The sequence below is a fragment of the Sceloporus undulatus genome, chromosome 2, assembly GCF_019175285.1.
Source record: "Sceloporus undulatus isolate JIND9_A2432 ecotype Alabama chromosome 2, SceUnd_v1.1, whole genome shotgun sequence".
Lineage (NCBI taxonomy): Eukaryota > Metazoa > Chordata > Lepidosauria > Squamata > Phrynosomatidae > Sceloporus > Sceloporus undulatus.
In genome coordinates this window covers 47,728,328-47,753,285 of record NC_056523.1, presented here as the reverse complement: position 1 = coordinate 47,753,285, position 24,958 = coordinate 47,728,328, and the positions used below count along the sequence as shown (strand labels likewise).

Below are 24,958 nucleotides of genomic sequence, written 5' to 3'. Positions count from 1 at the left end.
CAGAGGAGGAAGGCGGGCGCAGCAGGGGACGCTTAAGGCGGGGAAGGCGGGCCTGGGCTTCAGCCAGGGCTCCTGGAGCCCAAGGCCTCCCGCTCCCCTCCCTCGTCGCCCGCCGACCCTTGGCCTCCCCTCCGAGTCCCGACCCTTTGGAGGAGCCCCAGGGAAGGAGGAGGAGGAGGCAGGCAGAGAGGGCGCCCAGGCCAGCCCCGCTCTTGGCCCCCTCAGCACTAGCTCCCCTTGGGAGGAAAGGAGGGAGGGAAGGGAAGGGAAGGAAGGAAAGCAAGGGAGGGGAAGAAGGGAGGAAAGGAATGAGGGAAAGAAAGGGAAAAAAGGAAGGAAGGAAGGAAAGGAAAGAGGGAAGGAAAGGAAGGAGGAAGGAAAGAAAGAAAGGGAGGGGAAGAAGGGAGGAAAGGAGAGAGGAAGAAAGGAAAAGAAAGGAGGGAAGAGAGGGAAGGAGGAAAGAAGGAAGGAAGGAAGGGAAAGGGAGGGAAAGGAAAAGAAAAAGGGAAGGATGAAGGGAAGAAGGAAGTAGGGAGAGAAGGAAGGAAGGGAAAGAGAGGGGGAGGAGGGAAGAGAGAGGGCAGGAGGGAAGGCAGGCAGGCGTGGCTCCCTGTGGAGGGCTGTGTGGCGGCGGGTGCCCTCTCCCTGCTTCCCTCCCTGAATCCCCCCCCCGGCTGCCTGGAGCCTTGCCTCTCCTTCTGGGCGGCTGTGTCTGTGTGTCTCAGTCTCTGTGGGCTTCCCTCCCTGGCCCCAGCCCAAAGCCCCCTCTTTGGGTGCAGCAGGTGACACACCCTTCTGCCTGCCACCCTCCTCCTCCTCCTCCTCCCTCCTTCCTTCCCCGGATCCAGCGCCCCGAGCAGCGAGGGAGCCAAGCGCCAGCCTCCCTCTTCCTCCTTCTTCCAGCCCTTGCCGCCCCTTCCTCTAGGGCTGCCCGAGCTCGGCGGGGGCTGAAGGGAAAAAGAAACCCATGCTGAGGTGAAGGGAGGGAGGGAAGGAGGCAGAGGAGGAGGAGGAGGAGGAGGAGGAGAGGACATCGCTTGGGCTCCTCTGCTGCAGAACTCTCCCTCTCTCTCTCTCTCTCTTCCCTGAAGAAGAAGAAGAAGGGGAAAGGGAAGGAAAGGGAGCCATTCCTGGCTGCTGCTGAGGCTCCTTTGGCTGCTGCTTCTTCCTTCTGGAAAAAGGAAAAAGAGAGAGAGAGAGAGGAGCAAATAAAGGCAGGAAAGGAAAACCCGGCGGGGACCTGGCTCTTGCTCTCCAAAGATGTCCTCGCAAACAAAGTTCAAGAAGGACAAAGAGATCATCGCGGACTATGAGGCGCAAGTCAAAGGTGAGGGGAGCCAAGGGGGGGGGGGGGGGGGCGGGCGGGCCTCGGCGGGGGGGCCAGGGGGCTGGAAGCCCTGCTCTCCTTCCTCCTCTCCTCCCTTTTCCCTGGCTGCTTCATTGTGTTCATGCCTCTTCTGATGCCTCTTGGGGCTTCTGATGGGGGAAAACCCCAGGATCGTCGCCGCAAAGGCTAGGCAAGAGGTCTGGGGTGTGTGTGTGTGTTGGGTGTGTGTTGGTGTGTTTGCACTGGATTGTGCTGTAGGGGTCGGAAAAGCTGCATTGCAGTTGTGTGGCTGGGTGTCTCTTCTTTCCCTCTTTCCCATTCAAGGTGTAGCAGAGGAAGGGCCTCCTCCCTCTGGTCTCCTCTAAGGCCAGGTCCCTCTCAGGATACATGATGGACGGAAGCCCCATTGCACTTTGGACCCAGGTGTCCCTCATCCACACTGCGGATAAGGATCCGGTTTGACACTGCTTGCACCCCCTTGGCACTGTGCAGATTGAAGTTTGTGGTGACACACTATAAACTTCAATCCCCAGGATGCCCTAGCCTTGAGCCAGGGTGGTCCAAGCGGTGTCAAACCAGATTATTTGCGCAGTGTGGACGCAACATGGCTTCATGGTGGTGGCTGCATTGGCATTGAGCCTCTATGGAGGGAGTAAATGTCTTCTCTGTGCACATGATTTCCCAGAGTGATGCCTCTTTCTTCTCCTTTAGGCAACAACCTCTCCCTGTGTGTGTGAATATTTCCGCCTTGACCCCTTTCTTCAGTTATTGATATTACTATCATTATTATTATTTTGCTCTCCCCCTCTCCTGAGCTCTAGCTCCTTCCACTCAGGGGAGTGGGAAGGGCTCACAAATGAGGGTTGGAAGGAAGCAATGTTCATTTTTATTTTTATTTTATGTTATTTCATTTTTATCCTGCCTTTCCCCCCGTTATGTTCTCTGCGTTAAGGTTGAACCTGGACATTTGTGTGTTTCTCTGCATATCCTCAAACGCCTCTGACACACCCTCGGGCAAAAGCACTGCTTGCTTTAGGAGCTGTGGGATATGGCTTGTTTGTGCCACAACCGAAGAAGCCATTTCTGTGTTCAATAAGAAACACTCTTGGCACAACGTAAGACCCACAAAACTATGTGGTGTTTCTTGTGTTGGAGGAAGCGTTTAAAGGGGGGGAGGGACATCAGTGCTTGGCTTTCTCTCCCCCTTCCCATTGAGAAATCAAGGCCCGTGAGGTGCGTAAATCTAAACACAGTACTGACTGTACACTTTGTATTGCATGGCTTATGTGACAGGCGTTATCAGCATCCACTTATGTTTCCCTAATCCTCAGATTGTTGATGGAGCTGAGTCCGAAAGCGTAACGGTTGGGTTGGCTTTGCGGGCACCGACTTGGTGTTGGTGGGGAGTAGTGCCAACACTGTGTAGAATTGGTTCAGGTGGAAAGTTTGGTTGCAGAATTGTCATTGAGTACCATCCGAATCTTCTTCTCTGATCTTGATGCCAGGCAAATGTGGCAGTGGCAACAACGTACATGGCAAGCTTCAGCTTTGCCAAACTGGATTGGATGCTCTGTTTTAAAAACCAAACCATGTAGTTTTGAGGGAGGGAAGAAGAAAGGGTTGTGTATACTAGGGTTGTGTATTTTTCAACAGACCCCTGTTAAGAGCAAAGGTTGGGATGCTGTGCCCGTCCAGATGGTGTAGGACTTTTCAACCTTCGCCAGCAGAGCCAATGCTCAGGGATGATGAGAGCTGTAGTCCAAAACATCTGGAAGGCCCCAGGTTTCCCACCTCTGTGATACTGTGCAAATTTTCAGGCTCATGTATGGTCCCTGCAGTATAGATTTATGCATGTGACTGTATGTGTGTGAGGAAGGCCTACTGTTCAACCAAAATGGCCTAACTCCATGTAGAGAGTAGCAGAATCCTTGCAATGAATACTCTGTGACAGATGAGTTGACAATACATTCATGAGCCTCTGGGAATGCAATTTTGTATCACTCTCCAAAACAGACAGGATGAAAGCCTGGCTCCCTTGATGTCAATGGAATTTTTTTCTCCCTCATTAACTTCAAGGAAAGCAAGATCTGACTGGTTATAATTAAAATAAAAGATCTCTTATCCCTTGTAATTGTTGAGGGATGTCCTATACTACTTCCTACAGGAAGCTCCTTAATCTGCTGCTGTTGTCATAATATTGTGCTTTAGTCAGCGGTTACTTCAGAGCCAGTAGCTGAGCAGCTTACAGTATTCTTTTTGTATGTTTGGGTGCATAAAATGATGCATGCCTTTGAGAACAGGGATTGATAGTTGGACACCTTTCCCCCCCTGTAAATACATATATTTAGAAATAGCGAAAGGAGTTGCATGTTAGGTTTAAGTCTGGTTAGCAGAGCACACTTTGCAAGCCAAATACAGTACTAATTGTGCCACGGAGATAAGTCCAGGGCATGCTTTAAAGCTGCAGAGCTAGGATTGGTTGAGTTGGCTTCAAGGTGAATTTCACCCCCATCATGTCCCAGATGCTTTAAATAGACTGTGCTGCTACTTGCATCAGTAGATGTAACTGCTATTGCTATAGAGCTAGTGCCAGACTCAAGAAAGGGATTGAGAGGGGGGGGGAGGTTGTTCTTAACTTTGTATCTTACACCTTTGCATGTGTATGTTCTGCATTCATAGTATTTTCTTTGCTGGCTTTGAACATTGATTTGACTGTCAAAACACATACACTGGTCCCCCGGGTTACGAAATACCCAGTTTACGAAATTTTCGGGATACGAATAAATCCCATAGGGATTTATTGTTTCGGCTTACGAAGGTTTTTTCGGGTTACGAAAAAACCCCTGCGCTGTTTCAAATGGAGCCGCGGCGCAGCCGCGGCTTTTTCCCCATTAGCGCCTATGGGCTATTCGGCTTACGAAGTATCCCGGGTTACGAAAGCGGCGGCGGAACGAATTAATTTCGTAACCCGGGGTACCAGTGTACTTCGGTCTGCCAGTTTTCATCTGCTTATATATAATTCAGGCAGTCTTGATATTATCTACATCAGTGTTTCTCAGGCTGATGTGGGGGACCAGGAATTTTCCCCTCCCCATGTGTTAGGAACCTTATTTGTGCCCTTTGTCTATATTTAATTGTTACCTTCTTGGAAACTCTTAAGAGATTTTATAGAATCATAGCCTTGGAAGGGGCTTCATGGGCTATCGAGTCCAACCCCCTGTTCAGTGCAGGATCTCCATCTAGAGAAATGCCCAGAGAAGGAGGCCTCACCACCATTCTAGGCAACCGGTCCACTGTCAAACCTCTCTCGCTGTCAAGATGGTTAATCAAAACCCACCCTCCTCTAACTTTAAATCATTGGACCTAATGTTACTTCTGAGGCAGCAAAGAACAAGCTTGCCCCCTCCTCTCTGTGACAGCCTTTGAGTGCAATCATGTCACCCCTCAGACTTTTCTTCACCAAGCTGAACATGACCAGCTCCTTCTACCTTGCCTTATATGTTTTGTTCACCATACCTCTTATGATCCTCATCATCCTTCTCAGAATCTGCTCCAACATGTCTAGTTTTTAAAATGGGAGACCCAAAACTGACCATGCAGCCAGTGACTCAGGGACTGGCACTGGTCCAGGGCCCACCACTTTGAATAACTAAAGTTTTGTATGCTTTTAATTTTGTGTTTTATTGTATTCTCTTTCTTTTTGTAAGTCGCCTTGAGTTCCAGCCTGTTAAAGGTGGAAAATAAATAAAGGGAGGGAGGGATGGCACTATCTTAGATTAAAATAGCTAAGGTGAGCACTCACCCTTTACTCATGCTGTGTCCTGAGGAAACAGGTAAGGAGAAGTCACACTAGCTTATGTCTGCTTACCTCAATGTGTCCCTGCCATTGTTAGATGTATCACTGCCTCTTGTAATTTGAACCTGGGTTCTAGAATATCCAGCATCAGTATCATATCCTGGGAGAACTTTCTATCTCCACTCAATGTGATTGTGTACATTGAGCAGTCATGACATTTGCTATATCCGAGGTCTAATACATGGCAGAAATAAATAAATAAATAAATAAATAAATTTATTTATATGCCGCCTCTATCGCAGGATTGAGGTGGCTTACAACATCAATTAAAACACAATATAAAATGCAGCATAGAGTTAAAATACTTCCCATTAATTCCTCCCCTAACCATAATATCATAAAATAACTATTAAACAATCACTAGAATTAAAAGAATTAATGGGTGACCGGATGAATTATTCAGGGAAGGCTTGTCGGAAGGGATCCATCTTGACAGCCCTTTTAAAGCTGTCAAGATTGGTGATGTTCCGGATCTCTTCCCATAGGCCATTCCATAATTTGGGAGCGGCTGATGAGAAGGCCCTCTGGTAACCGTTGTCAACCTAGCCTTTATTGGTTGAAGAAGGTTTTTCCCAGAGGACCTGAGTGTGTGGGGCAGATTATAGGGAAGGAAGCGATCCTGCAAATAGGTTGGACCCAAGCCATGTAGGGCTTTAAAGATCATAACCAGCACCTTCTACAGTACCTGGAAACTAGTAGGCAGCCAGTGAAGAGATTTTAAGATAGGAGTGATGTGGTTACCTCCAGCTGTCCCAACAACCACCCTGGCTGCCATATTTTGGACTGATTGAAGTTTTCGGACTAGGCACAAGGGTAGCACCATGTAGAGTGCATTACAGAAGTTCGACACCACTTTAAATGTTGTGGCTCCTTCCTATGGAATCCTAGGATTTTTCATTTGTTGTGGAACCAGATCTCTGGCAGAGAAAGTTAACTATCTCACAAAACTATGAATCTCAGAATTCCATAGCATTGCAGTTCACACAGTGTTAAACTGCATTACTTCTACAGTGCAGATTAGAGTTGAGGTGCACCGAAGTCTCGAAATGTATATAACATTTACCATCTTCCTTTAGTTATTGCAAAGAACGCAGTAACCACTCCCATTGTGCAAAGAGAGAAGAAGGTACATAACAAAGAAGCATGTAAAGTAGTGTTACCATGGGGATTGAGTCAGAAGTTGGCTAAATGTAAAGGCATCTTGCTGCACAAGTCAAGTCCTTGCATTACATTCTTATCTGTGATCAACACCAGTGGCTTGCTGATTGGGAATGGGAAACTTGAGATGTAAAATCTCCAGTTTGTGCAGCAAGGTGCCTGGAAAGGGCACATTTTTGTGTTCCATGGAACATTTGATTGGCTATGTATACCCCTAGGCTTGTCATGTGACGCACAGAATCTTTCCATTACTTTTCATGCCATTCATATTGGACATAATGTATTTTCCTTATTTCCCTCCTGTCACCTCTGTAGGGTATACTTGATGCATTGTTCCTTTTCACTGACAACGCTGGCACTTTCGGCTGAGAAGGAATGAGGAACAGTTTTGCTGACAGGGTTAATATGTGTGTTTTGACACACTATTTAATTCCTGAGTTGAACCTAAAAGGGGCCCCACTGGATCAGACAAAAGACCATTTAGTCCAGGGGTGGGGAGTTAGTGGCCCTCCAGATTTTGGGCTGCAGATCTCTGTTGCCCAGACGTCATGGGAGCTGCAGTCCAACAATCTTCAGAGGGAAACGAGTTGCCCACTCATGATTTGGTCTAACATCTTGCTTCCCATGGTGACCAGCTATGTTGGCCAGCCAGAAGCCTCCGGTGATGTGTAAAAATGACCAGATAGCCCTATCCTGCTGTTACTCTTCTCTCCAACCAGTGATATCCAGTGCTTCTCTGTCAAACACACACACACACACACACACACACACACACACACACACACAGAGAGAGAGAGAGAGATTATATCTACATGTTTACCTTGAATGCAAATTATGACTGACTTAATAATGGCCTTATTTCCTAAAACATTTATATTGTGGTATGGTGGATGCAGGGCTTGCATGGTTGAAGTGTGGGCATTTCTAGATTAGCAGAGACTATGATACCATCTCTCACCCAGTCTTCCCCGTTTTTCCCCTAAGTTTAGCTGCAGTCTGTGGTGGACTGCACTAGTTTTGGAGGGAGTTGGTTTGGTCTTGGTATGTCTGATTCAGACTCAGCAAAGTAGCTGCTCTGGGAGGTTTCCAGAACTGGTTTATGGACTTTGAGATAATGAATTCTTCCCTATTTTTTTTGGTAGTCTTATATTATTTGCTCCCCTTCTGTCATCAGGTAAAGACATTTTTTTTGAACCAGCATTTGGTTGAATGGCTCTGCTGTAAGGTCTTTTAATGGGGTGTTTGTACTGTACTTTCATTGCTGTGATATTTTCAAAATGATTTTAAAGTACTGATGTAGTTTATTTAATTGTCTTTTTTCATAAGGTTTTAAAATGTACCTTGTTTTAATTTATGATGGGGGGTCCCATGTCAGAAGAAGGGTGGGATATAAAATAGATGAATACAATTTGGGGAAATTCTGTATTTCTCTCTTTCCTTTTCACATGCAATCGTGTGTGCCCCCAACGAAAATCCAAATGTCCTTTGCCAGTAAGGATACTGTACTGTATTATCCTACTAGAGAGGCCCCTTCCCCACCACCTTTCCCTTCTCTTTTTGTGTCGTGTCTTTTTAGATTGTAAGCCTGAGGGCAGGGAACCGTCCAATTAAAAAGATTGTATGTACAGCGCTGTGTAAATTTACAGCGCTTTATAAATAAAGGTTAATAATAATAATAATAATAATAATAATAATAATAACTGTTGTTATCAGCTGTTTCCTGTCTATAGACAGGATAAAAAAATCTGTCTGTATTTTTTTTACTGTTCTTGGGATATGTGGCTTGTGGAGACTATTGTGATGAGCTCCTGGATTTCAGAATTTATGTTTACATCAATGGGTTTGTGTGCTTTTTAATATACCAAAAGGGCTCCTGTTTCTTTGGTAGTTCAGGATATGCCTGGGGCAACTGAGCACTGTCATCTGTGTCTTTTGAATTTCCTTACATGTAACTTCACTGTTAGCTTGTTAAGATGTATCCTATATTTTGTAGGGTTAGTGGATGTAAAGGCAAGTCTCAACAGGCCCAAACTGTTCTTAGAGAACCAAAGAACAGTTGAGTTTTATTTTGGGAGAGAGCTTCACAGAGGCGAAAAGGGACACATTCAGCATGTGACATGCAACATAGTGGCAAGTTGTTGGAGGCAAAAATAACCGGGCAAAGGCCTGTTGTATCACAGAGGCATGAGGTAGGTTCAGATTAGAATAAGATGTAAGCATCTGCACAAAGGTGTTTTTTTTTACTGTTTCATTTATTAACAAATATGCCACCCTTCAATAATAAGCATTTTTGGGATGATTCGCAAGTAAAATAGAACCCACCCACTCCATACAATAAAATTAAGTGAAATAAAAGCAGCATAAAACAGCACAGGTAAATCTGAGAATTGTAGTGGCTATAAAAATATCTATCTTTGGCACTAAAAAGACATTGAGATAAGCACCAGGCAAATGTTTAGGGAGAAACAGTTCCACAAATGAGGCAGTGCCAGGAAACCATTCTTTCTCCCATCACTATCTGTCCATCAGATGCTGGTGGCCTAAGTATATCTGTAGATTTCTGTTGTCAAATCTTCAGGCACCAGAGTGATGTGCCATTCAGGGAATGTCCCAATACTTCAAATTGTTTCTGGACATGGTCTCAGGGAACTGGGGTTTTCAATTTCTTTCCAGTATGAAAGGGATTATATGGAGTATTTCCTCCTCTTTCTTTTCATTCCCAACCTCCTTCCTCTAGGTGATATGAGATATCTTTCCTATAGTTATAAAATACTGTGGAGGCTTTTAAAGGGCTCACCAGAGGTGGTAATCTAGACAATAAGATTTAAGGAATGTGGGGATGATTGATTTCAGTGGGTAGCGGGCTGGAAGCTAAGGTTAAGATGATTGAGAGATTCTTCAAAGAGGTGAAGATACTGGATGACAGGAAATGGTAGTTCACAGTTTCTAGTAACCATGTAGTAGCATGTCTCTGCTGGTAGTATGAGTGTCCCAATTCAGCAGTACTTCCCATGCCTTTGTTAAAATAGTCTACTCTATGATGTTTGACACACTTTATGGAAACTCACCTTTGGTTGCATCTAAAAGTAGCAAATTATAAGGTGGGAGGGCTTGGGGGTTGATATAAACTTTTACTGTCTCATTGTAATTTTATTTCTGTTATAATCTCGCCTCAATCTGTGGGGAGAGGCGGGAAATATAAAGAAATCATGATGATGATGATGATGATGATGATGATGCCTTGTTTATCTTACAACTTCTTTGATTAGTAATCTGATGAATTTTTCAAGTATGGTAGATTTAGATTTGTGGATCCCTAGATGTTTTTGAACTTTAAGTTCTTCTCAATCCACATCATTGCTTAGCCTGGCTGGAGCTCATAGGAGTTTCAGTTAAACAATCCCTCAAGAATTTCAAGTTGTCCTCTTCTATTGTGGACTAATACAGGAGAGCCCAAGCTTTACTATTATGGATTGAATAATACTGTCACATCTTTTCCTTTTGTGTGACTGTAAGTGAAAAATGATTAAGTGTTTTGTTTCCACTGCTCACATCGCTTGCTTATTTTAAACGTTGAAGCCAAACAAAATGGGGAAAATTAACAAAGATATAGTTTGTGGAGAACTGCCTGTATCATGTTTATAATCTTAGTGTTACAAAACCCGGCACTCAAATTACAGTGTAGTTGATGATTCAAGGCAGTAAGCAATTCTTCTATAGAATGCAGGAAGACCAGGATAGGGCAACTTTTAATTGTTCCTTTTTGAAAGGGCATATTTTGCATTTATTCATTTACCTCCAAGCATAAACAAAAGAAGATGATATATTGCAGACTTAAAACCTAAAACAGAGTAATTGCCTGTATCTAAAAGTACAAGGAACTGCTAAATCAGCTGCTGAAAAGCTCAGGAAATTTGGAGTTAGCATAGTTAGGTTGTCCTGGAAATCAGTGGCTGAAGGTGAACCACAATTAAAACTACCAAGTCAGATTAAAAATAAAGAATATGAAGAAGAAAATACTGTGCAGTGGAAGCCAAGGCTTAAATGGGACCCACAGCTCAAATGGCGAAGAAATAGAGGCAGTGGAGTCCAAAAGCAGGTAGTGTGGAAATTATGTAGAACATGTAGCCTCCTGGCTGAAGCTAGGTGGGTCTTGGTCTGGTTAATGGCACACTCTTGTGGGGCCTCATGTATGCCACCTAGAGTTCCATGACAGAGGAAAAATGTGTTATAAATATACTAAATTCCTTAGACACTTGTAAGGGTAGTCCAATATATGTAAACTGAGAATTGGCACATCACTTTGGTTTTGCATACCAAAGTGCTGGCGAAAGGATGGGGAACAGAGACAAAGAGATTAAAGGTGGTGGATTTTGGAGGCCACCACAAAAATCTCTGGAATGTCTATAGTTTCTTTGTCAAGCCTGGGGTTGTCACTTGATTAAAGACAGGATGCATACGAATAAAAAAAATAATAGTTCTCTTGAAGCAAGAATCACATTTTTTTTTCATTTTCAGGTGAGAGATATATATCATAACAGATGTTACTTTGGCATAGATATTTCCTCCTGTATATGAGAACATGGAATAACTCTTTTTCTTTTTAGAGCAGGGGTAGGCAACCTTTTTGAGCCGGGGGCCGGGTTGCTGTCCCTCAGACAATTGGGGGGCCGAAGCCAAAAAATAAATAATTAAATAATTAAATAAATAATTAAATAAATAAACCGGGACAAATGTAGGACAACATTTTCAAATGGTGGACACTTTTTTTTTTTAAAAAAAGTGGAGGACACGCAAATAAAATTGCTGATTTTTTAAAAAATGTTAATAAAAATGCATTTTCTGAGGCGTCTATAGACAATTGCCCCCCTTGCCCCTGCGCGCGAGAGGCCAAAGGCGCCGGTGGCAATCAGTGGCAGGACTGGGCTGGGGCCGGTACCAAGGCCTCGCTGGGCCGCATTCGGCCCGCGGGCCGCAGGTTGCCTACCCCTGTTTTAGAGGATGCTTTTGAGTAGCAGTTTTCAAAAATAATAAAAAAATACTTGTACTAACGTTTAAAAAAATCCTACCTTCAGCCACACATTTTAGTTGGTGAGATAATCTAACAATGCTGCCCTGCTAGTTTCCATTTTAGTGAACTGGAAGCAGGAAATCTAAGTAAGGAGGACTGATATAGGTTGCGGTGTAAATAGATGTAAAATAAGATATGAAATAATACACATAGTGCGAGATGCCAAATGGCTGACATTCTACATGACTATAGTGCTGTAATGGCAGTGCTTGTTTGGACTTGGAAGTAAAACAACAACTAAACACCTTTTAAAAATAATCTTTGGTGGCCGCCTCCATTTCTGCTGCTGGGAAGCCTCAGCCTCCAAATGGGGAGGCTTCCCGGCAGAGGAAAAAGAAGCCGCAAAAAGCGGCTTCTTTTTGTGTCATGCTTGCGACCCACGAGTGCGCAAATGGCGCACTCATGACGTCGCAAGCGCAAGGGGACGTGCGGATGCTAAACGTCTGGCATGTAAAAATGGCGGTGCCCATGTGTATAGGGTGCTGCCATTTTTACGTCCCCATCACGTGCTATGGGTGAGGCCAGTATGGACGTAGGTCCTCGGCCAACCCTGCAGTGAGGGGGGCGTATTAAAGGCCCGTCTAGAACGGCCTTGTTATGCTTTGATTAAAGTTGACACTATATAGCTAATACACGTGGTACCCCGGGATACGAAAGCACCGCGTTAGAAAACGATTTCCGGGGATACGAAAAAAAATCAATAGGAAAAAAACTGGTTCCGGGATACGAAGTGTTTTTTCCGGGTTACGAAAGAAAAAATGTAGGTTGCTTTTCGGCGGGGCGTTTTTCGCACGAAATCGGCGGCTTGTTTAGCAGCTAGAGCGGCTATGGCTTTTTCGGGTTGCGAAATCTTTCGGGTTACGAACGCCATCCCGCGGCGGTAAACGAATTATTTTCGTAACCCGGGGACTAGAGGCTTCACTGGGGAGCTTGTATTTAGTGGTGAATCTGGGCATGGAATAATCCCTTTTGCCTTTGCCCTCACTAGAGACCCCTCCTTCCTGCATACAACTCAGAACCTGCTCCAGAATGTTGGGATGTTTTCTGGAAATGCTTTTTTGTGTGGCAGTCAAAGGAAGAAATTTTTTGTTGTCATAGTGTGGTCAGGTGATAGTACAATATCATTTTTGAACCATTGTAATATCTGAAACTCCAGACACCAACTCATTCGTAAGGACTCATATGATTTTTTGGGTTCATGGTAGTGTCCGTTGGTTCTCTTGGGTCTTTGCAAGCAGAACGCTAGGGGCCAGAAACCTTTCTGGTGGGTCATCCTGTAGTTAAATCCAGTAGATTCAATGGGTCTGTTCTAGTCAGGACTAACCATAGGTTTTAGGTCAATCTATAAATGAAGTCTGCAGACTTCAAAATGTAGGATGGAGTGGGGTTTGTTCCCAAAATGCTGGGTAATATATCTGCTGTTCGAGCAGACTGTTTTTTGTGTTTTTTTCGGGCTATGTGGCCATGTTCTAGAAGAGTTTGTTCCTGATGTTTCGCCAGCATAAACTATCTCCAAGGATAGATTTCTAGAACATGGCCACATAGCCTGAAAAAAACACAAAAAACTATGGATCCTGGCCATGAAAGCCTTCGACTTCACAGACTGTTGAAGGTCTGATACCAGTGCTGGCTGTTCTGGATCACCCTATATACTAAAATGATTATAATTTTTTGCATTTGGCTCTCTAGCCCTTGTGTGGCCATAAAAAGCAGCTGTTTCAGTTTATGTTTTGAGTTTGTTTTGTGTATATTTATAACAAGTGTAACCTCTAAATTGTGTGTTTCCCTTAGTCATTTGTCCTCTTAACCTCTCCAAAGGCAATAGGATGGAGAACATAATTTGAGGCTCCCTTAAAAAATGCAGCTCAACTACATGTGAACTGCTTATTCTCAACGACAATAACAGCTCCTCAAAATGTAGAGAGCTAGTAAGACGGAGTAAGAAAAATGTTAAGAAACAGCATGTTGGAAATAGGGCAGATGACATATGAAAATGATAATGGGAAAGAATTTAAGAAGTTTCATTGGGGATGGGATTCACTGCAGTGTCTTGCAAAATGATAGACGAAAAAGGAGGATTTAGTCAGGAGAAACTAACAAGTTATTTCCAGCAGATAAATGTTTCTGTCTACCTTGAGATAAAGGTATCGTAGTAAACTGACATGTCAAAAATTTTCCTCCAAGTAAAAGAGCTGTAGAAAACAGAGAGGGTAACTGTCAAAATACATGTGTTTAATAAAACATGCATGCAGTCCCTGCATTTTATTACAGTGGAAGTCTCCAAGGCATTTGATATGCTATGACAAATATTATGGCTATATTAAGTGGCAGTTTTCTGATCCATTGTGCGAGGAGCTATAAAGGGAAGAACTCAAGTGTGAATCTGAGCTCTGTAATCCATTAACCATCAAATGATAAACTAGATGATAAACAGCAAACCCTCACTGAGTGAGCAAAGGCACTATGGAGCAGCCAGATATAAATATAAAAAGCCCTATTATGGAAAAGACGTGGGATGTTCTTTAGTGGACTCTATGAAAGTCTTTCCTTTTCCTCTTTTATTTTGGAATGATGGCAATTGTAAACTTTTAAGAATATCACAGAGGTACAGGTGGTAACTTGAAGACTGAAGCTGTGATACAACAAAACTAAAATATTTTGCTTTGGAGAAGCCATTGCACGGTGAAGTTTTGCACTGTCTCTATAGCAGGGGTAGGCAACCTTTTTGATCTGGGGGCCGGGTTGCTGTCCCTCAGACAACTGGGCGGCCGAAGCCAAAAAATAAATAATTAAAAAATTAAAAAAAAATTAAATACATAAATAAACTGGGACAAATGTAGGACAAAATTTTCAATTGGTGGAAACTTTTTTTTAAAAAAGTGGAGGACACGCAAAAATTTTTTGCTGATTTTTAAAAAAATGTTAATATAAATGCATGTTTCTGAGGCTTCTATAGACAATTGCCCCTGCGCGCGAGAGGCCAAAGGCCCCGGCGGCAATTGGAGACAGAACCGGGCTTGGGCCGGTCCCAAGGCCTTGCCGGGCCGCATCCGGCCCGTGGGCTGCAGCTTGCCTACCCCTGCTCTATAGCAAACATTTGTCATGTGATTTCAGGCAGGGATGTAGCCAGGGGGGGGATCTGGGGGTCCGGACCCCCCCTTCCATTAGAAAAATTAATGGTGTGTGCTGCTGCGCCGCCGCACTCAAGCCCCATTATAATGGTGGCACTTAGTCTGGACCCCCCCTTCCTAAAATCCTAGCTACGTCCCTGTTTCAGGGCTGGTTCTAATCTTATAAATTAATGCAAAATCATTAATTTCTAACACTTACTGTGGCATATGAGAGAACTTTGGCAAATAAGGGTGCCACATCATGCTTTGTGGCATCAGTCTGTAGAAAAGGCGTTTGATTTCTATAAGCTGGGTGTTCCTTCCAGCATTTCTTTTTTCTTCCCTCTTATATCATTTTGGAATGACCAATGATGATAGTGGTCTAAATAGACTAAAGGCACTTGGATGAAAGATTGCCAATGAATACCAGTTGCCATGGGCAGTATTTCACAGGAAGAAACTGGCAAAATCATCTTTGAATATTCCTTGCCTAAGAAAACCCTAGGAAATTCAAGGGGTCACCATAAATTGACAAGGTGACTTGAAGGCATATATAGTACACACACACACACACACACACACACACACACACACACATCCCTGTGGTAATCCAATGTATTTTGCAATGGTTTTGACTTGAGCAGGCAAGTAAGATCCACCAGCTTTACAAAGGACCTGTTCTTAGGGGAGATGAAAATGACTAGAAATTGTTTTAGATACAGCTGCCTGCATTTTTGGATTCTCCATGAGGGTGTTGCCATAGAAATTTCCCTGTGAGGACTTGTAATTCAAAATTTACTGGTACACGACTAAGTATAGACCCCTGGTGGGAATCACAGATCCCTCCAGGTGTTGTTGAACTATAACTCCATGCATTCCTCAACACTAGTTATGCTGACTAGGTTGTTAGAAGTTGCATCTCAATAGCACCTGGAAGGCTTCATCACCTGGAAAAGGCTGCATGCTTCCTGGCACTGATATAGCCCAGTCTTATATGTACTATATTCCAGACTATTTGGCATGGACAAAACAAAGAAAAAACAAGAATCATAGAACCACAGAATCCTAGAGTTGGAAAAGACCACAAGGGCCATCCAGTCCAAATAATAATAATAATAATAATAATAATAATAATAATAATAATAATTTTATTTGTGTTTCCTCGCCTCTTCCATAGGATCGAAGCGGGATTACAGACTAATTAAAAAACCATTACAAACAACAATATCATAATAAAATCCAATAATACAAAAGCTCTAAAAACAATCATGCAACATACATATCCGGGGTAGGCAAAGAATCGATGGTATCAAAAATTAGACATTTCATTCTTCAGGGGGGAAGGCTTGACAAAAGAGGAAGGTTTTAAGACTCTTTTTAAATGATTCCAGGGGGGTCATAAGACAGAGCTCATTGGGAAGACTATTCCAGATCCTTAGGGCATACTTGGTAGCTGGTATTTCCAACAGTTTTTTCCCAGATGTTCTAAGTGTGCGGGGCGGATTATATGGGGAGATGCGGTCCCTCAAGTAACTCGGGACCAAGCCATATAGGGCTTTATAGGTAATAACCAACACCTTGTACTGTGCTCGGAAGCCAATAGGCAGCCAATGAAGATCTTTCAAAACAGGTGTTATATGGCCAAACCTAGACGCACCGGTGACCAATCTGGCTGCCATATTTTGTACCAATTGAAGCTTCTGGGCTTGGTACAAGGGTAGCCCCATGTAGAGCGCATTACAGAAATCTAAGTGAGAGGTTACCAGAGCATGTACCACTGTTTCAAGGTCCCTTTGGCCCATGTAGGGTCGCAGTTGGCGTATCAACTGAAGTTGATAGCAAGCACTTCTGATCGTCGCATCTACTTGAGATGTCAACTGCAGGGATGAGTCCAGAAGTACTCCTAAACTGCGAACTTCGTCCTTCAGGGGAAGTGTGACGCCATTCAGGACAGGTGGATAAATTTCTTTCCCCGGGCCTGGGGAACCTATCACGAGTACTTCCGTTTTCTCTGGATTCAGACTGAGTTTGTTTTCCCTCATCCAGCCCATTACCGACTCCAGGCAGGCATTTAGAGGAGAGACTCCATCCTTAGTCACTGCATCAGTCGGAGACACAGAGAAACATATTTGGGTGTCATCAGCGTACTGATAACACCGCGCCCCATGTCTCTGGATGATCTCTCCCAGCGGTTTCATGTAAAGGTTGAACAAAGTGGGGGACAGAATCGCTCCCTGAGGGACACCAGATGTCAGTTCCCTCTTAGAGGAGCAAGTGTCCCCCAACTGCACCATCTGGAATCTGCCCGAGAGGTAGGAATGGAACCACTGGAGCACAGTGCCCCCAATACCCAACTCCCTCAGGTGTTCCAGAAGGATACCGTGGTCGATGGTAGTGAAAGCCACTGAGATGTCCAAGAGCACCAACAAGGTCACACTTCCCTTGTCGATGCCCAGATGGAGATCATCGACTAAGGTGACCATGGCAGTCTCAACTCGGTAACCCGCTCTGAAGCCAGTTTGAAATGGGTCCAGATAATCGGTTTCATCCAAGACAGCTTGGAGTTGGAAGGCAACTGCTCTCTTGATCACCTTACCTAAAAATGGCAATAGTGAGACCGGCCTATAGTTGTTTCTTAACAGGGGGTCCAGGGAGGATTTTTTGAGCAACGGTCTGACTGTTGTTAATTTCAAACTAGATGGGAATTTTCTCTGCCATCCAGGAACTTACAATCAAAGCACCCCTGACAGATGGCCAATCCAGCCTCTCTTTAAAAACTTCCAAAGAAGGTGACTCTTACTATTAGGAAGTGCTTCCTAACACTGAGCTGGAATCTCTTTTCCTGTAACACTGTTCCATGTCCTATTCCAGTGATGGAGAACCTTTTACAGACCGAGTGCCCAAACTGCAACCTGGACCCCACTTATTTATTGCAAAGTGCCACATCACTCTGGCTTTCTAGTAAGAAACTCTGGCAAACTCTGTGCTAGGGCGACAGCATGTGTGCCCACAGAGAGGCCTCTGAGTGCCACCTCTGGCATGCGTGCCATAGGTTCACCATCACTGTCCTATTCTCTGGAGTAGCAGAAAACAAGTTTGCTCATCCTCAATATGAGACACCTTCAAATATTCATACAGGACTATATCACTTCTTAACCTTCTCTTCTCCAGGCTAAACATACCCAGCTCCCTAAGGCCCGTTCTGGATGGGCGTATAGTATGTCCCCAGGACGTACTAGGGTTAGGAAGGGGGCATCACTTCCTGATGCCCCTAACCCTAGTATGTACTGGGTACGTACAAAATGGTGGCGCCCGTCCACATAGGGGCCACCATTTTGACATCGTGGACACATAGCATCCGGATGTCACGCAGCGCTAATGACATCGCGAGTGCGCCATTGGCGCTTCGCGACGTCATAACCGCGCCACAAAAAGAAGCACCATTTTGGGGCTTTTGACAGCACGGAGGAGCCGCGTGGTTTGGACGCTGGGGCTCCTCCGCGCTGCAAATGACGGTGGCGGCAGATCGCCCATTTTGGGTGGTCTGTAACACGCCTAAGTTTCTCTACATAGGGCATGGCTTCCACACCCTTCAACATTTTTGGTTGCCCTCCTTTGGGCACACTCCAGCTTTTCAATGTCCTTCTTGAATTGTGGTGCCCAGACCAAAGCAGAATACTGTGTCCAGAATACTGGAATACTATGTCCAGATCTCGGTGCCACAATTCAAAAGACATACTGGGGTACTTGTTTCTTAGTACAGTACTAGTTTTACCCTTGTTTTTTTCAAATTTTCTCCTTCACAGTCTTATATGCAATCGTTAGTAATGATGGCAAATGTAGTGCTCTGAAGAAATCCATCTGATTGTGATTAATAGACACTGGATGACTCCCTGATAGGCCCATTAGCATCCATGGAACTGGCTAAATGTGCCTGCATGGAAGGTATACATTTCCAGGGCTCCCTGTCCTTCACTTGTTTAAAGCAGTTCAAAGTGGTTCTGTTCTCCTGCCTTCTTTCACCATTGTTAATTGTTTTGGACCTTTACTGATTCTTTGTCTTCAGGAGCTAGATGCTTCAGGTCATGATCCAGACGTATAAAACTAGACTTTAGAGACTTTTTTTTTTTGAGAGAATGTGCAGATTTTGCAGAGACAATAGATTTCAATATACTAACTAAGGGGCTCAACAGTCTGCTCCAAAAGGGCGGGCTGAAGCCGCCTGTTTTTGCTGCTGAGGGATGCCGCAGCAGCCAAACCGTGTGATGTCCCTCCACTGTAAAAAGAACCTGCTAAAAGCAGGTTCATTTTACGGCGTGGTCTGGGCTCCATGAGTGCACCATTGGCACACTGTCATGCATCCATGACATAAGCACGGCGCAGTGACATTTGGACACTGCACCCCGCTTGTGTCACCATGGTGGCCCCCCTTGTAGATGGGAGGCTGCCAAGATGGTGCTGACCTTACGAGCTAGGGTTTGAGAGTGTGTGGATGCTGCACGCTCCCGAACCCCAGAATTGGCACCAGGATGGCGCTTCTCACAAGTCTGTACCGGATCTAAGGGTCAACAGCATGATGGCAGAAGGCCTTGTACAGTTATATAAGTCTGTGAGAAATTTGCTTAAAAAAAAAAGTATTGTTTTTCAAAATATATCCACTATAGAATATCAGTTGGAGCAGTTTTGAAGTGGTAATTTACTTTTTCAGTTGACTCCTCTTCTTATATTGCACATATAAACACTCAGCTGTTTTGTATGTGTTAAGATCCGTATGTTCACAGTTTAGTGCATTCATTTCCTCCACCCCTACCTTTGTGTTTACACTAGGTCAGGGAAATCCTTGCTGCTGAGCTGTCTTATCTTAAAATGTTTGGAAGTATGCCAGCAACTCTCAGGCACCAGATCATGCCTGATCTTGCAAGCTAAGCGGGGTCAACCCTGGTTAGTACCTGGATGGAGACCAAGAATAGATACCAGGTGCAGTAGCATAGGTTTTATTTCAGAGGAAGGAAATGACCTTCCTCTGAACCACCTCTGAATATTCCTTGCCTAAGAAAACCCTATGAAATTAATGGGTTTGCCATAGGTTGACTGATGACTTGAAAGTATATACACACACATGCCAGCAATGCAGTCTGAATGCCCTGGAATATGCACCATATTAAGGCTGTAATCCTGAATTCACTAATAGATATGTAAAGTAATGTGAAACTCACTTTGAAGTAGACATGCTTAAAATTGGGGTGCTCACATATTACTGATATTCTTTTCGGTCACATTTTGGTTTAAATACTTCTGGTTGGAGATATATCATTTGCTAGATACAAGTCAATTCTACTAGCTAAATTGGATCCAAATAATTTTTCCAAGCCATACTGGGCGCAAAAATTCTTGGAAACTGATGAAGGTTGGGGATATATTTAATGCAGTCAGACAAAAATTGTTTCTACTTGACCTTGGATACCCTTAACTGTCTAGTATAGTTATTAATAAAAGGAGTGTTTTATTACTTCAGGGTGCACTCTTATAGTGACTACAATGTAGACAGTTACCTGGGAGTGAGTACTGTGAACATAACGAGGCTTCCGAGGAGACATACATAGGACTGAGCTGGTAGTTGGCTTGTCTGTCCAGAACAATAAGTATATTTTAACTTGTCAGACCTCTTGAGTGCTGCAGAGTTGACTTGCATTTGTGGTACAGAAGCAAATGTTTCTGTTACAGCTTTATAAATATGGCACTTTGGCAGTTCCATAGTAAATGACTTACTGAAGATTCATTCACTTTTATAAAGTATGGGGCTGTCTTATCTTTTGGCAGCACCTGCGGGACATTGCAAAGAATACCCAGAACCATACTTTTTTTGTTTTGTTAATCTTCTGGCATTCTGCCAAGAGCAGTGCGGAGCAGAGTTTTGTTTGCAGCTGCATTTGAGAGGATCAGAAAAGTAGCTGTGAATGGAATGCTAGAGGCTTCTCATTTGGATATTGTTTGTATCTGTGAATTCTTGGTTAATTGCTGTATGTTTTGGGGTGGGAATGGTTTGGGGAAAAATATCTATTGGGGATTATTATATGAGGGTGGTGTCTAAACAAACATGCCTTGTAAAACCCTCCCTTTACAGAGCATAATTGCACTCTGCAGAGCAGGAATAGGCAACTCTGGCCCTCAAGATGTTTTTTGGACTATACTGTATAGTATTTCCTACAATAATGCTTCATTGGCTGTGCTGGCTAGGGCTGATGGAAATGGGGAGATCCACACATTGGCCATCGTGCTGTAAAGGTTGCCTATTTTATACCTTGCTTTGCCAAAACTGAAAATTCTTGATGCTTTTAAATTTTATTTTCCCATAGAGACACTAGTTTTGGGTCAGATAGCTATTCAGAATGCTTTAGAGCAGTGGTTCTCAAACAGTGAAGTGGGACCCCCAGGTGTTTGCAAGAGTTGCTCAAGGGGCGTGTGAGACTTGGAGGCCCTGATCCTCCTCCTCCTCTTCCCAAACTTTTTTTATATGTAAAAATTACACATGTTAAAACTTGAATTTGTTTAAATAAATCTGTTCTAGTTTGTACAATGTTACTTCCTTATAAAATGTTAAAATATGTATATGCATGAACATGCCAGTGAAAATATGCACACTAAGCTAGAAAATATTTTTATCCATGTACTACATTTGGTGGGGGTTGAATGAATAATGTCTGAATGCAGATGTAAAGGGGATCGCAAGTGTAAAAGGTTTGAGAACCACTGCTTTAGAGACTACTGGTAAATTGCAGGCTTGCTGGATAGCAATTTGGGAAAGGATTCTGTCTTACTGGTTCCATAGAATCATGGTTGAGGTAGAATCTCTTTTCCTTTTTCTCAGTGTCCATCTCCAGTCACCTTTGAGCTATGTACTACAGAAGTCCATCTTTATTGTTGGAGAAATGCTCTAGGCTGGTATCTGCTTAGGCCTGGAGCATTAAATTTCCTGTAACATCTGACTATAGATGACTGTCTGCCATTCTCTTTGTCTTCTGCATGTGGAGAAAGAGAAATTGGAATCTTGCTTCACCTAACTGGAACTGCCTTAATAGATTTGCAGGGCTTGATCTTGTTTTCCATGCTCTTTAATATCCTATGGAAATATAAAGTGGTCTTTAGAATACAGTTTAATTCTTCTTTACCCAGAATTCCAAAGTTTGAAATATTCCAAAATAAAAAATTATCCAATGAGGGGCTGGGATGGTGACACCTTTGCTTTCTGAGGGTTCAGTGTATGCAAATGTTTTATGCACAAAAATATTAAAAATATTGTATATAAAATTACATTCTAGCTATGTGTATAAGGTGTATGCAAAACACAAGTGAATTTTATGTTTAGACATGGGTCCCATTTCCAAGATATCTCATTAAGTATATGCTAATATTCCAAAATCTGAAAAAACTCTGGAATCCAACACACTTCTGGTCCCACGTATTTCAGATAAGGGAGAATTAACCTGTACAGTGTTGTTGATGCCTAGATGATATCCAGTTCTACTTCACTGAAGCTACTGTGGACTGGATATATACTCAACTGACTTCATGTATAAGTTGAGGGCAAGTTTTGGGGCCAAAATTATAGATTTTGATATGACCCTTGGATAAATGGAGGGTAAAACTTACAGGCATGTGATGAAGGTTGTAAAGGATGAAGCAAAGGAAAATGATGCCAAATAACTAAAAATTCTAGTAGGCATAACTTTTTTGTGCTCGTACTAAGGGCTGGATGGATGAGAGACTAGAGGAGATCAGTGCTTCAAGGACATATTACGCTTTTGCCTTTCACCAGAGGATGATTCCTTTTTAAAAATAAGAGTTCAAGTACAGTGCTTGCATTGACCTGTGGATAAGTCAACTTAAAAATTTTGGATAAAATTTTGACCTAAATTTCTAGACTTATACATGAGTATATACAGTAGGTTAGTCAGAGACAATAATGCTGGTTAGTTGTTCAGCTCTGCTTGAAATCTCCTGTCTTTGGCCCCATACAGACAGGCCAAAATAAAGCTGCTTCGGGTCACTTTGGAGGTATGCTGTTTAAATAATGCATGCGTACTAAGAGCCCAGAAACCGCACCAAAGTCACGATCCAGTCCTAAGGACTGGTGCACAGCTTTGGTGCAGCTTCCGGACCCTTAGGACACATGCATCATGTAAACAGCATACCTCCAAAGTGACCCGAAGCAGCTTCTTTATTTTGGCCTGTCTGTATAGGGCCTTTGTAAGCTTAAGTTCTAGACCAGAATTTGTTGTTGAGGGCTACTGCTACTGGCTTATGTTTTTTTCAAAATGCTTTTTAATATCTATATGACACCACAGGGAGAAGCATCTGGAATTTGCAGGTTGAGTTTCCTCCACACGCTGCTGATATCCAGCTTTATCTCCTTGTCAATTGACACCAAAGCTGTAAAACCCGAACCATTAGTGGTCATCTTGGTTGGGGATGATGGAGATCATAGTACAATGTACTGTATTTAGAGGGAACCAAGTAGTGGGAAACTGTGCTAGTAGTTTTTTGTGGGGTTTTCGGGCTACTAACTGTGCTAGTGCATGCCTAGAATGGAGACCTTAGTCTAAGGTCATGATGGCACGTGTGCCAGAGATGGCACGCTATGCCATTTGGCCTGGTACCCAGCGGAGAGAAGGTGAACACGCCTGTTCCTCCTCCTCTCAGACCCTTCTCTGAAGGCAGCTGGAGGCTGGGAAAGGCACAGGGAGCGAAGGAGGAACAGGCATGCGCCTCCTCCCAGACTTTCCCCAGCCTCCATCTGCTTCTCCAGAAACAGGTGGAAGCCAGGAAAGGCACGGGGGGAGAGGTCCCAACGCAGAAGTCCCGCCCCCAGAGGGCAGAAGTCCTGCCCCCAGCACCGGGTAATACCTTTAGTTGGGGCACTTGGTCCCCAAAAGGTTTGACATCACTAGGGGGATGATTTTTACAGCAATGGGCAGTGTAAGGTTGTTTCTGTGGCACCTGTTTTGCATGTGCCATTTGAGCAGTGTACTTTAGGTCTGTAAGTTTCTGAAAAATATATTGAAGTGGAACATGCTTAATTTTAAAGGGGACAATGCTTTTCTTCTTGTGATTAATAATTATTCATCTGACATTGCATGGTCCATAGTGGCACCTGCGAATAGCCAAGTATCTGCAAAATGGAAAACTGGGGGAACAGTCCCCTGGGAAGCTTTCATCCATCAAAATGGAAGGGAATTGCCCTGTGCAGGCCCTGTTGAAATGAGTAAATTGCATAAGATCGTACTAAATTGAGCCTCCAGTCTTCATTAGCTGCCCCTAAATCTAGGCTTAAATCCAAATAAATCCAGCTAGAATTGACATAGTAAATTATTGTTCATATAGATCACACTGATTTCAATGGGATTACTCTAGTTAGGACTAAAACTGTACTTGGTGCATAGTTCCTTCAGCCACCAGATTACTTACCTCTCTTTTATTGAGAATGACAATGTGTGATCTGCAACTTATGTAGTTATATCTGCCTTCTCCCTCAACCCTCCAAAGAACAGTGGACATTGGCTTGGAACTGACTGGTGACATCTTTCCAAAGCCAATAATGTATCTAAGTATGGAGGGAAGGGGGCAAGACTGATGCTGGGATGAGTATTTTGTTTGTTGGTATAGAGACCTGAACCTCAAACTGTGAAAATAGGAAGCATTGTTTTAGAGGAATGTACTTCTCAAACTCTTTATATAACTTCCACTTAGGCTTTAAATAGGAAATTCTGATATTTAAGAGGAAATTAATTTATCTGTGAATTATTCTAATTTTTTGTTTATATATTTTGAGGTGCCACTCCTCCTCCTCTAGTTCTCGAAACAAACATATTAAGGTTGATTAAAAAATGGATACTCTGCCTGTATAAATTTGAAAGAGACTGAATAGGCTTTGTGTACATTTATGAAATGAAGCACCAACCAGCCTTGTGTACATTTATGAAATGAAGCACCAACCAGGAGTCTAGAGTTCGACTTTCACAATTCATAATAAAGATTAATTGATCCTGTCTAATAGAAACAAATTGAATCTATCATAGTTTCTTCCTGTTAAGCTAACATCCAGAACAATTTTTGCATACCAGCCAGGAGAGTTCAACCAAGTCAGCAGGTTCTTGGAAAATGCTGCCTATCAGAATCCATTTATATTAATCTTTGTATTACTGGATGACTAGGTAGCAATTAAAGTAGCCTTGGCATTGGCTTCTTTCAGTCAGCAATTGGAAGGGATATCACAGCTGGCACTGCCCACAAACCAACTGAAAATGTACTTGTGACCTTGCTTATACTGTATGCAAGAGTAACCACTGGGTATGTTTGTATACTTGCATTAAAGATACTCTTATTACTGAAGCAGAATCTTAGAGTTGGAAGAGACCACAAGGGCCATCCAGTCCAAC

General features: G+C 43.4%; 1 protein-coding gene across 1 annotated transcript in view; it reads left to right on the top strand.

Moving 5' to 3' along the window:
- Nucleotides 1-514: 514 nt before the first annotated feature.
- SRGAP3 (SLIT-ROBO Rho GTPase activating protein 3) overlaps nt 515-24,958 on the top strand; it is a 291,016-nt gene continuing 266,572 nt past the window's right edge. Inside the window, 1 exon segment of the mRNA XM_042449920.1 lies at nt 515-1,327. Within this exon segment, the coding sequence (XP_042305854.1) occupies nt 1,261-1,327 (67 nt within the window). The 5' untranslated portion in view covers nt 515-1,260.